The sequence below is a fragment of the Paramormyrops kingsleyae genome, chromosome 3 (genome assembly GCF_048594095.1).
Source record: "Paramormyrops kingsleyae isolate MSU_618 chromosome 3, PKINGS_0.4, whole genome shotgun sequence".
In the NCBI taxonomy this organism is placed as follows: Eukaryota; Metazoa; Chordata; class Actinopteri; order Osteoglossiformes; family Mormyridae; genus Paramormyrops; species Paramormyrops kingsleyae.
Genome location: NC_132799.1, coordinates 14,037,920 through 14,049,139, shown reverse-complemented (window position 1 = coordinate 14,049,139; position 11,220 = coordinate 14,037,920). Strand labels below are relative to the sequence as shown.

At 47.1% G+C, this 11,220-nt stretch overlaps 1 protein-coding gene across 1 annotated transcript; it reads left to right on the top strand.

The window, feature by feature from the left end:
* Positions 1-987: 987 nt before the first annotated feature.
* Positions 988-10,683, top strand: oit3 (oncoprotein induced transcript 3). The gene is made up of 9 exons (XM_023822616.2): positions 988-1,172; positions 2,658-3,032; positions 3,919-4,029; positions 4,874-4,996; positions 5,085-5,207; positions 5,690-5,850; positions 5,935-6,347; positions 7,714-7,813; positions 10,007-10,683. Exons 1-9 carry the CDS (start codon positions 1,115-1,117, stop codon positions 10,169-10,171), a joined length of 1,629 nt encoding a protein of 542 aa, XP_023678384.2. The 5' UTR covers positions 988-1,114; the 3' UTR covers positions 10,172-10,683.
* The last annotated feature ends 537 nt before the right edge of the window (positions 10,684-11,220 follow it).

The following is an 11,220-nucleotide window of genomic DNA, read 5'->3' as shown; positions in this document are numbered from 1 at the left end:
AGGGAAACTGTTGATAAGCAGCCTCGCTTCCGAGCCGAACCCACGACCTTTCTCTGTAATGCTTTGTCTTGCTAATTGTTCCTTCGTCCACCTTGGCAGCTGATGCGTCAGTTCGTTCCAGTGCCCCCACCGCCATGCCCAGCCCCCAGGTTGGTGTAGGACCCGCCTTTCCTCTACACCCATTGTAAGGAGATGTCACTAAGCAGTCATGTGAAAAGTTAGGCCCATTCCGCATTGTTTCATTTAATGTCCTTTATTGGCTAAGGTAATTAATTTAAATTAAAGTGAAGTTAAATTGGCTGGCACTTTGTTGTGGGCCATTGAAAATTTAAGCCGCAGGGCTTATTAAAATTAATTCTTTATAATAATGAACAAACTTGTTTAAGGAACGTTCATGCCTGACTTGTCCCCCACCGCAGTGTTGAATTCTCCCTGGGGCATCCATAATAGGGCTGTCGTGCTCTGGTTGACCTCTGCTGCGGACAGGCTGTGCTCAGCTGGATCTGCTCTCCATTAGGCGCCCATGTCCTAGATGTGCTGCAGCCAGAGAGTGGTAAGTCAAGAAAGGGGGTATTGTGGGGCAAACGGGGGTCTCGAGATTGAGGGATCAGCATCTTAGAGCTGAGAATTTGGCCATTTGGTTGAGGCTTGGGGGACACTGATAGCATTGAGAAAGAATATTAAATCATTCTGGTCTCATTGCCATAGAGAGAAAGTCTGGCTGCAGTATCTGGGAATGGTGGCGGAAGTGTCCTACATGGGCTTATTCCGAGATATGTCACCACCAAACAATGGAAGGATGGTCCTGTCAGTGGCTGATGGAGGCGTCCGCATAGATTGGCGCAAGGTGGGGGTTGAAAGTCAAGGCGAGAAATGTCTGTAGCCAGACGCCGAACTAAATTAAACACAGTTCCTTCCCCATCCTCATTTTTCCTCACTATCCCAGTTGTGCTTTCCTGCCGAGAGATAAGTCTCCCATTAAAATCCACCCCCCTTCCCTGAAGTGACTCAGAGTCTTCGCAGTAAGTTAAGATATTCCAGCAGGTTCTCTTCCATCTTACACGCAAAAGCTCACTGAAGGTAGACGCTGCCCACGGTCCGTCTCGCTCAAAACATGGTGCTTCTATTCCTCTCTCTGCTCCTATGGGACACGCCTCAGGCAGAGGCTGCAGGTGAGTGACTACATACCACCTCAGAATGCTGGTGAGGAAGTGTGGTTTACAGGGATTAAATCGCTTCAAGAATTTCCCAATGTTCACCACAGCTATGACAGATGGAGGCACTGAAGTAAGATTTATTAAGGAGTTACGCATTTGTCGTATGTTTTGAAAATGTATTGGCTATATTTGAGCGGCAGAATTAGTTTTTGTAACATAATAAGTAATTACAGATTAACATAATGGAGGGAACAGGTTCACCATATAATTACTAACTTATAGGTCCAGTTTATATTATGTTATACTAACATTATTGTCGATGGTCCAGTAATTCTACTAGCTTGGGAGCCGCGAGAACGCGATGACGCCCAGTCACAGCCTGTAAGCAGTCAGCAGCCCTGTGCTCACCTAAAGGGCTGCGACACCGCAGCACAAAGCGTCACACCTGTGTCTCCGTATCAAGGCAGCGCAAAGGATGGTCGTTCAGGATTCCATATGAACAACAGAAGGCTCCAGTCATGAACATTGGGGCCTTGACCTGAACCTCCGGTTGTCCTTCGCCTCCAGTTCTTCCTGCACGTCCCTGGAATCCTTCTGAGATAGGATGTCTTCAGACAGGCTCTATATAAACTTTGTGTCATGAATTTTGTTAGATAAAATGTTTCCTGAGTTTTCTGTGGCCCACAACTGTCTAAGGAAAGAGTGAACACTAGAGTGCTAATCAGTCGCTCTGTCTCTCTCTCTCTCTCTCACTTGCTAAACCAGATGGATTGATGGCTCTCGGGCTCAGCTGCCTGTCACAGACATCCTGGCATTGTCACCTCTTTACAGCCGAAGGGCTCATGTCTCTCCTGGCCGTGCCACTGACAGTGCGTGATTAACTCTTCCATCCATCTTCTAACTGCTTATCTTGGACGGGGTCGTGGGGGGTGGGGGGGCCCGCAAGCCTGTGGCACAGCTGGGGTTCACCCTGGGTGGAACGGCAGTCCATCACAGGGCTGATTAACTTTTGCTCGTTCCCATTTTCAGATTGTCCCTCATCCCTGCTAATGCGCCTATGTGTACTAATAGTGGCTTAATTCTGCCACTTAGACTGGAGAGTGAGGAGGGGCTGGTCGTTGGGGGCTGTAGATTGTTGTCTGCTGTCTGATTCAGTTTGTTTAATCCTCTTGATACTGGGCTGCCTTTTGCTCCCCCTCTCACTGAATGAGTCCCCATTTTCAGGCATGAGGTTTGTACACCAACTCAGACACTTTGGGCATAGGAGACAATTTCATCATATTTAACATCCAGCTTCACAGGACGAAAAACCTAATTTTGGAAAGTAATGAAAGACATTAGACTGAAGAAACCAGCACTCACTCATTCCCGTTGACCATCACAGGACATCTTTAATATCCATTTAAGAATGTAATCATTATTTAAGCCGGCAGGTGGATCCAGCATCCCTCTAATGAAGCACCATGAGCAGAATGATGTATGACCTTTGGTTCTTTGCAGCCGTGGACCCGTGCTCCGCTTACATCAGCCTGAACGAGCCGTGGAGGAACACGGACCACCACGTGAACGGCTCCTTGGGCGTGCCCCTGTGCGACAACCACATGAACGGGGAGTGGTACCGCTTCACGGGCATGGCGGGAGACGCCATGCCCACCTTCTGCATCACGGAGAACCACTGCGGCACCCACGCGCCCATCTGGCTCAACGGCAGCCACCCACTGCCCGGCAGTGGCATCGTCACACTGCCCACCTGTGCCAGCTTCAACGACAACTGCTGCCAATGGAATGCCAGCGTGGATGTCAAGGCCTGCTCCGGCGGATACTACGTGTACCGCTTGCCACGCCCCACCGTCTGTTTCCATGTCTACTGTGGCCGTGAGTCCCCACCTACCCGCTCTTCTGCCCGCCTCTCTGGATCCATCCATTCATCTCCTAAGCCAGTATCCCATACAGGGTCACTTAAATGAAAAAATGGGATCATTTGCTTTGGTTTTATTGTCGATTGTTTTTACTGCTGCAGTATAGATGCATAGATGAACTAAGATATTTTGTCAGGTGATAACAGAGGCTGAAAGACAATGTTGTTGGTTATACATCAGTTTTGATAAAATACGTAGTTTTGGTGTTTTTGCCTTTTACCTTTATATGGCAGCATAAGCAATGAATGGCAAATTTATAAGGGGGGGACAATTAAACATTAAGCACATTTTCTTCTCGGGATTCTTCCCCTGCTTCCCTATCATATAGGCCAGTGTTGCCCAGTCCAGTCCTTGGTGACCATCAGATGGTCCACATCTTTGCCAACTCCCAACTCGCAGGGAATTGAGAGAGCGCAAAACTGTGGACTGTCGGGGGTCCCCTAGGGCCGGTCTGACAAACACTGCACTAGGTAGCCCTCTTTTTCTATAAAGTCATTTCACATTACATTTTCCACTTCGAATGCATTGAAATATATATATTGAAATACATGATTATCTATAATGTGTCAGTATATTAATATCAACCTTCAATCAAATTAGATTGTAATTTATGAATTTCCCTGAAATTAATGTCTTTCTTTGCCTGATTCTCCCTCTGTTGCTATATTGTTAGATTATAGGCTTTTCCTGCTGATAGAAACCGTTAAAAAGCAGAGGGGTACAGTTTGTGTGTATATGTCTTCCTGTTTACTGCTCCATCTTTCTCTGTTACATGCTGTTCATCAGTCTGGTCTCAGAGGTCCAGTAATAAGTCGTCGTCTGTCTGTCTGCCTTTCTGCCAGATTTCTACGATATCTGTGACGAGGTTGATTGCCAGGGTCCAAGCTGTGCGCCGGCTGAATGTCAGTGTCCCAGCGGTACTGTCCTGGGGCTTGATGGTCAGACCTGCCTGGGTGAGCGAAGGCAATGGAGGGGGAGGGGGGCAAAATAACAGAAAATTGGAAGGGACTTGAAGATATATCCTAGTATAAGATCGAGTTTTTGCACATAATTAAATGTAGTTGCTAAATTTAATTGACACATTAAATGGGGAGTACATTTAGTTGCCTGGATAAATCTTATCCAAAGTAATACATCTGTGGAAAAAATTAAAAGACCACTCTATGTTTTTTTAAAATCTGCATTTTAAAATCCTGGTTTAATCTTGGTTCTGCTAACAGAAGACCATACTCCGAGGCAGGCTGCTTCCAGGGTCAAAGTTTCTTAGGCAGCAGGACACAAGAACAAGGTGAAGCAGGAGACACTGGCAATGACCAAAAACCAGCCAGGTTGAGAGCAGAAGCAACTTACTAATGCCAGAGATGACAGTCAACTTATCCAACAGTGACTCATAAATCGGAGGATGACCTCAAGTGACCTTCAAAAAGAATGGAAAACGTTAAATGGTGTAAAGACCCATAAAGCAAGGAAGAAGCCCTTCATCAATGAGAAGCAGGGAAGAGCCAGGCTGGAGTTTGCAAAAACAAATGTGTATTTTACACAGGCGCTTACTCATAAATTGAGAAATAGTGGAACTCGAAATTCTGCTGTGGTCTCTTATTTTTTTCCCGAGCTGTATATTAGCTGGTGATACACAAGACCATTCCTGAGATTTGGACTCACATCCCGCTCATTATGAGACTCTGTGCTAAATTAACTACACTGCATGCTACCTTGTGAGTGGAGCATTGATTTATTGAGAATGAATTGCATGATGGGAGACAGTCCTGATTCGGGACATTTCCCCCTCCTGGCCAGACGTGAACGAGTGTGAGAGGAACAATGGCGGCTGTGCAGAGGTGTGTGTGAACACCAAGGGGTCCCACCGCTGCGAATGCGGCCCGGGGAAGGTGCTGGGGAGTGACAGCTGGAGCTGCAGAGGTGAGGTCCCCCCCGCCTGGCCTCGCCGGCCTTCCTCCCAAGGTGGAATGCACGATCATTTATCACCCCCCCCCCCCCCCCCCCTCAGAGATCGAGGGCTGCCACAACAGCAATGGTGGGTGTAGCCATGGCTGCTCCGTGCTGCAGGACTCCTACGTCTGCCAGTGCCCTCGCGGCCTGACGCTCGGGGAAGACCAGCGCACCTGCCAGGGTAAGGCAGTAGGGAGCGTGCGTGTGCATGTGCATGTGCATGTGTGTGTGTGCGCGTGTGTGTGCGTGTGTGTGTGTGCATGTGCTGGTTTGTATTTGTATAAAACCTGTTACTTTTTAGTTGTTGGGACATTTTTCAGGCCTTCACAATATAAACCTCAATTTTATTAAAAAAAAAATCTGTGAATGCACTCAAAAAACTAAAACAGCCAAATCTTTGGTGTGTTTGGTTAGTTATGGTTAAGGCTGGGTAGGGGTTAGGGTTATCATAGTTAAGATTAGGTTATGCCCATAGAAATGAATGGAGAGTCCCCACAAGAATAGGAATATATGAACAGCACGTCTCTGTCTGTCTGACTGTCAATATGTGCTATTATGTGTGTGTCTGTGCCAGTTTGTGTCTGTGTGTGTTTGTATGTGTCTGTCTGTATGCTTGTATGTCTGTGTGCCCGCACTCATACCCGCGACACTGTGCCATTTCAGTGCCAGTGCAGTGCCACCCCAGCTCCATACAGGTGTCCGTGCCGAAGAGCCTGGCGGGGGGGCTGGACCTCTTCCTGTCCAACTCGTCCTGTCGCGGCGTCTCTAACGGGACCCACATCACCCTGAGCTTCAGCCTGAAGACCTGTGGGACTGTGGTGGAGGTCAGGACATTAATAAACCGCCCCCCCACCCCCCCATGGCTATGATAATGATGATTGACAGTAGTGATAATACCTGCACCACAGGTGATAAATGACAAGATCGTGGGCAGCAACCTGGTGACGGGTCTTCCGCGGTCCAGCCCCAGCAGCAGCGGCGACATCATCGTCCGCACCAGCAAGCTGCTGCTGCCCGTCAGCTGCGAGTTCCCGCGCCACTATGAGGTGTCGGACGGCTACCAAGCCAGCCTGCACAGCACCGCCCTGGAGCTGGCCGGCCGCAGCCGTGGCATCTTCCCCTTCAGCCTGGAGCTCTTCAAGAGCGCCGACTTCTCCGAGCCATACAGCTCTCCGCCACGCCTGCACCTGCGAGACGCGCTCTTCTTCGGCGTGGAGCCGCAGGAGCGTGTCGCCGGCCTGGCCGCGCTGGTGGAGAGCTGCTTCGCCACGCCGGGCCCTACGGCCGACCAGGCCCTCAAGTACTACCTCATCAAAGACGGGTGAGCCGTGCTGGGCCGGGCCCATAGTGCTGGACTGTGGAACAAGGCCTTGTGACTGATGGGAGTCGTAGTCCAGCGTGTTCTGTTAATACGCTTTTGTTTTTAAACAGGTTTTTTTTACATGTTACAGAACAGCATCTCTAAATTTCCTGTTGTCTGCTAAATTTTACCTAGGGTGCCAGAACAGGCGATTTGCAGAAAATGTCTATAAACAAAACATGCAAAAAAACCTATTTTAACCATGACTGCAACCGGTCACCGGGGCCTCCCCGGTCAGCAAAATATACAGTCAGGACTCAGTAACTCACAGCTTAATAAAGGTTGGAGGGTGCTAATATAGCCCGAGTGGGGATCACAGGTCTCTGTTATTTTGAGGTCATAGGCTGAGAAATTTGGGAACTCATCTCCTAGCAAATGTGAGCCTTCATTTTGTGTGGAATGAACCCAGAAAGCAGCTGAGTCTGAGGCGTCTGTATGGTGTCGTCGTGTAAGACGATTCACTTCCAACGGACAGTTCACCGTCACTGACAGGATTCTGCCGTTTGACTTCTTATGTTTATGTCGACTTTAATCTCAAGGATATTTTGGCTTTGATCTCAAAATGTTTTCCATGTTTTTTTTCTTTCCTTTTCAGGCCCTAATACTTCTCCATACATAATTGCTGTCTGACGGTTTTATGTTTTTACCATCTCAGGTTATTTATCTGTTTGTTTTTTAATGATTGTAAACTTTTCTATGTAACCCTGGTTCTGCCACCAGTATAGCTCTAGTTGCTGGCATGACATGTGAACTGGGCCAGCTTAGATGTGCTGTGAGCTGATTGGTTGGGGTGACCCTGGTTCTAATCTGCCAGGTGGCCAAAAACCCTCCTTGTTCTCTCACACAACAAAGGATTAGTCTCTGCCTCAGACCCTAGTGATGTTCTTACTGACAGAAACTTAGAAAAAGCTAAAAATAACGATTGACCTGTTAGTAAGCAAGACAGACAGTAAGTATTAATTGTGCGATACTCCAGCGTGTCTTCTGGGGTGATTGTACCGCGTATTGTCAGCAAAGATCAATGCTATGTGGCGCATACTTGCAAAGTGCTGCCAATTCACACCTCAGACACTTAAATGTAATCTGATCTGAGACAGTCTCGTACTCAAATGGACCTGCGAGTCATCCAGCAATGCCATCCAGCAATTCCATCCAGCAATGCCATCCATCCAGCAATGCTATGGCGAACTACGTACCTCACAGCACTCTGGAGTTTGCTGAGTACCAGTCTTATGACAAAATGTTGGTTCTAAGGCCAGTGGGCTCAGGGATGAAGGCGACCCCTGTTCTCCTTTTCACTTTCTCGTCTACTCTGTCTTGATTTCAGCTGTATTTCAGATGAGTCAGTGAAGCAGTACTCATCTAAAGACCAACTTTCCAAGCACTTTCAGGTGCCAGTCTTCAAGTTCGTGGGCAAGGACAATGAGGTGAGTGAGAGAGTTTCTTCCGAACGTCCATAATTCCTTTGTCTGCCTGTATGGCTGTTCTCTCTGTCTGTATGTCTGTCGGACTGTCTGTCCATCTGTCTGTCAGCTTGCCTGTCTGTATGTCAGACAATCTGTCTGTGTGTCTGTCTGCCTGTCTGTACGTCAGACAATCTGTCTGTGTGTCTGTCTGCCTGTCTGTATGTCAGACAATCTGTCTGTGTGTCTGTCTGCCTGTCTGTATGTCAGACAATCTGTCTGTGTGTCTGTTTGCCTGTCTGTATGTCAGACAATCTGTCTGTGTGTGTGTCTGTTTGCCTGTCTGTATGTCTATCCATCCAACTGTCTGCCTATCTGCCTGCCTGCCTGCATCTTTATTATTTTAATTCCCTTCTTTTAACCTACTTGTTATATCTCCCTTTATTTTTTGTGCTGTGCTCTAAGGCCTTTATGTTGATGTGTTGAATGAGTGTGTTGATGTGTAGAAATTACATTAAACCATTGAATATTCAATGTATATCTGCCTCCCTATCTGCCTGTCTGTGTGTATGTTTGCCTGTATATCTGCCTGTCTGTGTGTACGTTTGCCTGTATATCTGCCTGCCTATCTGCCTGTCTGTGTGTATGTATGCCTGTATATCTGCCTGCCTATCTGCCTGTCTGTGTGTATGTTTGCCTGTATATCTGCCTGTCTGTGTGTATGTATGCCTGTATATCTGCCTGCCTATCTGCCTGTCTGTGTGTATGTTTGCCTGTATATCTGCCTGTCTGTGTGTATGTATGCCTGTATATCTGCCTGCCTATCTGCCTGTCTGTGTGTATGTTTGCCTGTCTGTGTGTATGTATGCCTGTATATCTGCCTGCCTATCTGCCTGTCTGTGTGTATGTTTGCCTGTATATCTACCTCCCTATCTGCCTGTCTGTGTGTACGTTTGCCTGTATATCTGCCTGCCTATCTGCCTGTCTGTGTGTACGTTTGCCTGTATATCTGCCTGGCTATCTGCCTGTCTGTGTGTACGTTTGCCTGTATATCTGCCTGTCTGTGTGTACGTTTGCCTGTATATCTACCTCCCTATCTGCCTGTCTGTGTGTACGTTTGCCTGTATATCTGCCTGTCTGTGTGTACGTTTGCCTGTATATCTACCTCCCTATCTGCCTGTCTGTGTGTACGTTTGCCTGTATATCTACCTCCCTATCTGCCTGTCTGTGTGTACGTTTGCCTGTATATCTACCTGCCTATCTGCCTGTCTGTGTGTATGTTTGCCTGTATATCTGCCTGTCTGTGTGTACGTTTGCCTGTATATCTACCTCCCTATCTGCCTGTCTGTGTGTACGTTTGCCTGTATATCTACCTGCCTATCTGCCTGTCTGTGTGTATGTTTGCCTGTATATCTGCCTGTCTGTGTGTACGTTTGCCTGTATATCTACCTCCCTATCTGCCTGTCTGTGTGTACGTTTGCCTGTATATCTGCCTGCCTATCTGCCTGTCTGTGTGTATGTTTGCCTGTATATCTGCCTGTCTGTGTGTACGTTTGCCTGTATATCTACCTCCCTATCTGCCCGTCTGTGTGTACGTTTGCCTGTATATCTGCCTGCCTATCTGCCTGTCTGTGTGTATGTTTGCCTGTATATCTGCCTGCCTATCTGCCTGTCTGTGTGTATGTTTGCCTGTATATCTGCCTGTCTGTGTGTACGTTTGCCTGTATATCTACCTCCCTATCTGCCTGTCTGTGTGTACATTTGCCTGTATATCTGCCTGCCTATCTGCCTGTCTGTGTGTATGTTTGCCTGTATATCTGCCTGTCTGTGTGTACGTTTGCCTGTATATCTACCTCCCTATCTGCCTGTCTGTGTGTACGTTTGCCTGTATATCTGCCTGTCTGTGTGTATGTATGCCTGTATATCTGCCTCCCTATCTGCCTGTCTGTGTATGTTTGCCTGTATATCTGCCTGCCTGTCTGCCTGTCTGTGTGTATGTATGCCTGTATATCTGCCTGCCTATCTGTCTGTCTATGTGTATGTTTGCCTGTATATCTGCCTGTCTGTGTGTACGTTTGCCTGTATATCTGCCTGCCTATCTGCCTGTCTGTGAGTACGTCTGCCTGTATATCTGCCTGCCTGTCTGCCTGTCTGTGTGTACGTTTGCCTGTATATCTGCCTGCCTATCTGCCTGTCTGTGTGTGCCTATTTTGACAGGAGGTTTTCCTGCACTGCCGAGTGCTGGTCTGTGGCCAAAGGGAGGATGGCTCCCGCTGCTCACAAGGCTGTCGGAGACGGATACGGCGGCAGCTCTGGACTGAGGAGCACCTGGACCAGCGCATCCTGACAGGCGGCCCGATCCGGATCCTGCCGGACCCGTGATAGAGCCTGATCTCTCTGTCCTGGCTAAGCCAAGCACTGAGATCTGTCAGACTCTGGCTCTTACGCATGTTCAAGCTTTGGCCTTTCACACCTCAGTACTAAGACGTGCACAGAGAACGTCACACATACGTGCCTGTCACACGGGGTTACATTTGAAGGGTTTCCCACACCACTCCAAACCAAAGAAAATTTGAACAAGCATCTTTTGCTTTTTTAAAGACATTTATCTGGAGTGGTGTGTCCCCACAATGTTTGTGTTTTCAGGTTTGCTACGATGTCCTCTAAGCATACCCCCCCCCCCTCTCAAGCAGTCTGTACATTGGCACATTCTACTCACAGCAGCCATTTGGAGAAAGTGGCTCTTCTGTTGTTTGCTTATTTTCCTGAGTTGTTTTAGTGTAGTTTGTAACAAAACTATATCAGTTCTTCATTATAAATGTAAATGGCATTGCTGTGTAATCACATATTAAATATAGCCATTAAAAAAGATAATAAAAATGCATGAAATCTCACTGTAGGAGAAAAAGAGCAATTTAGTCTTTTGGTAAGATTTCACTAGCATTTCTGGACACGTAAACCCCTGATTTTTCTTTTTTTTAATGAATAGCTGATCAATAAAGGAATAATGAAAAGGTCCTAGTGGGTTTGGGGAAGCCTGTACAAGGTGCTGAAAAATCATTCATTCCTCCGGTTAAACAAGCAGTCTGACAGATGTGATGCTTTTATTTCATTCAGAAGCTTTGTGGGGGTGGGGGACTCGGGGTGTTTCTCAAGATGGAAAATCATTATAAAAACTGGAAAATTGTCGTTTTAAAAATTAGCTTTTGCTGGGTAGCGGATTGCAGCGTGATCGCAATGTGCTCTGACGAGTTATGTTTTTGCAGGGAATGCAAAAATGGCAGAAAATGGCTGGTATTTTCACCACAACATATTATAATTTTGCCTGAAAAAACATCAGTGGTGTTGTTTTCAGTTTCAGACTTTTTAATATTGTTAAATGTTGAACTCGTATAACTTAACCATAATCATAATTGTACTCACATAGAGAG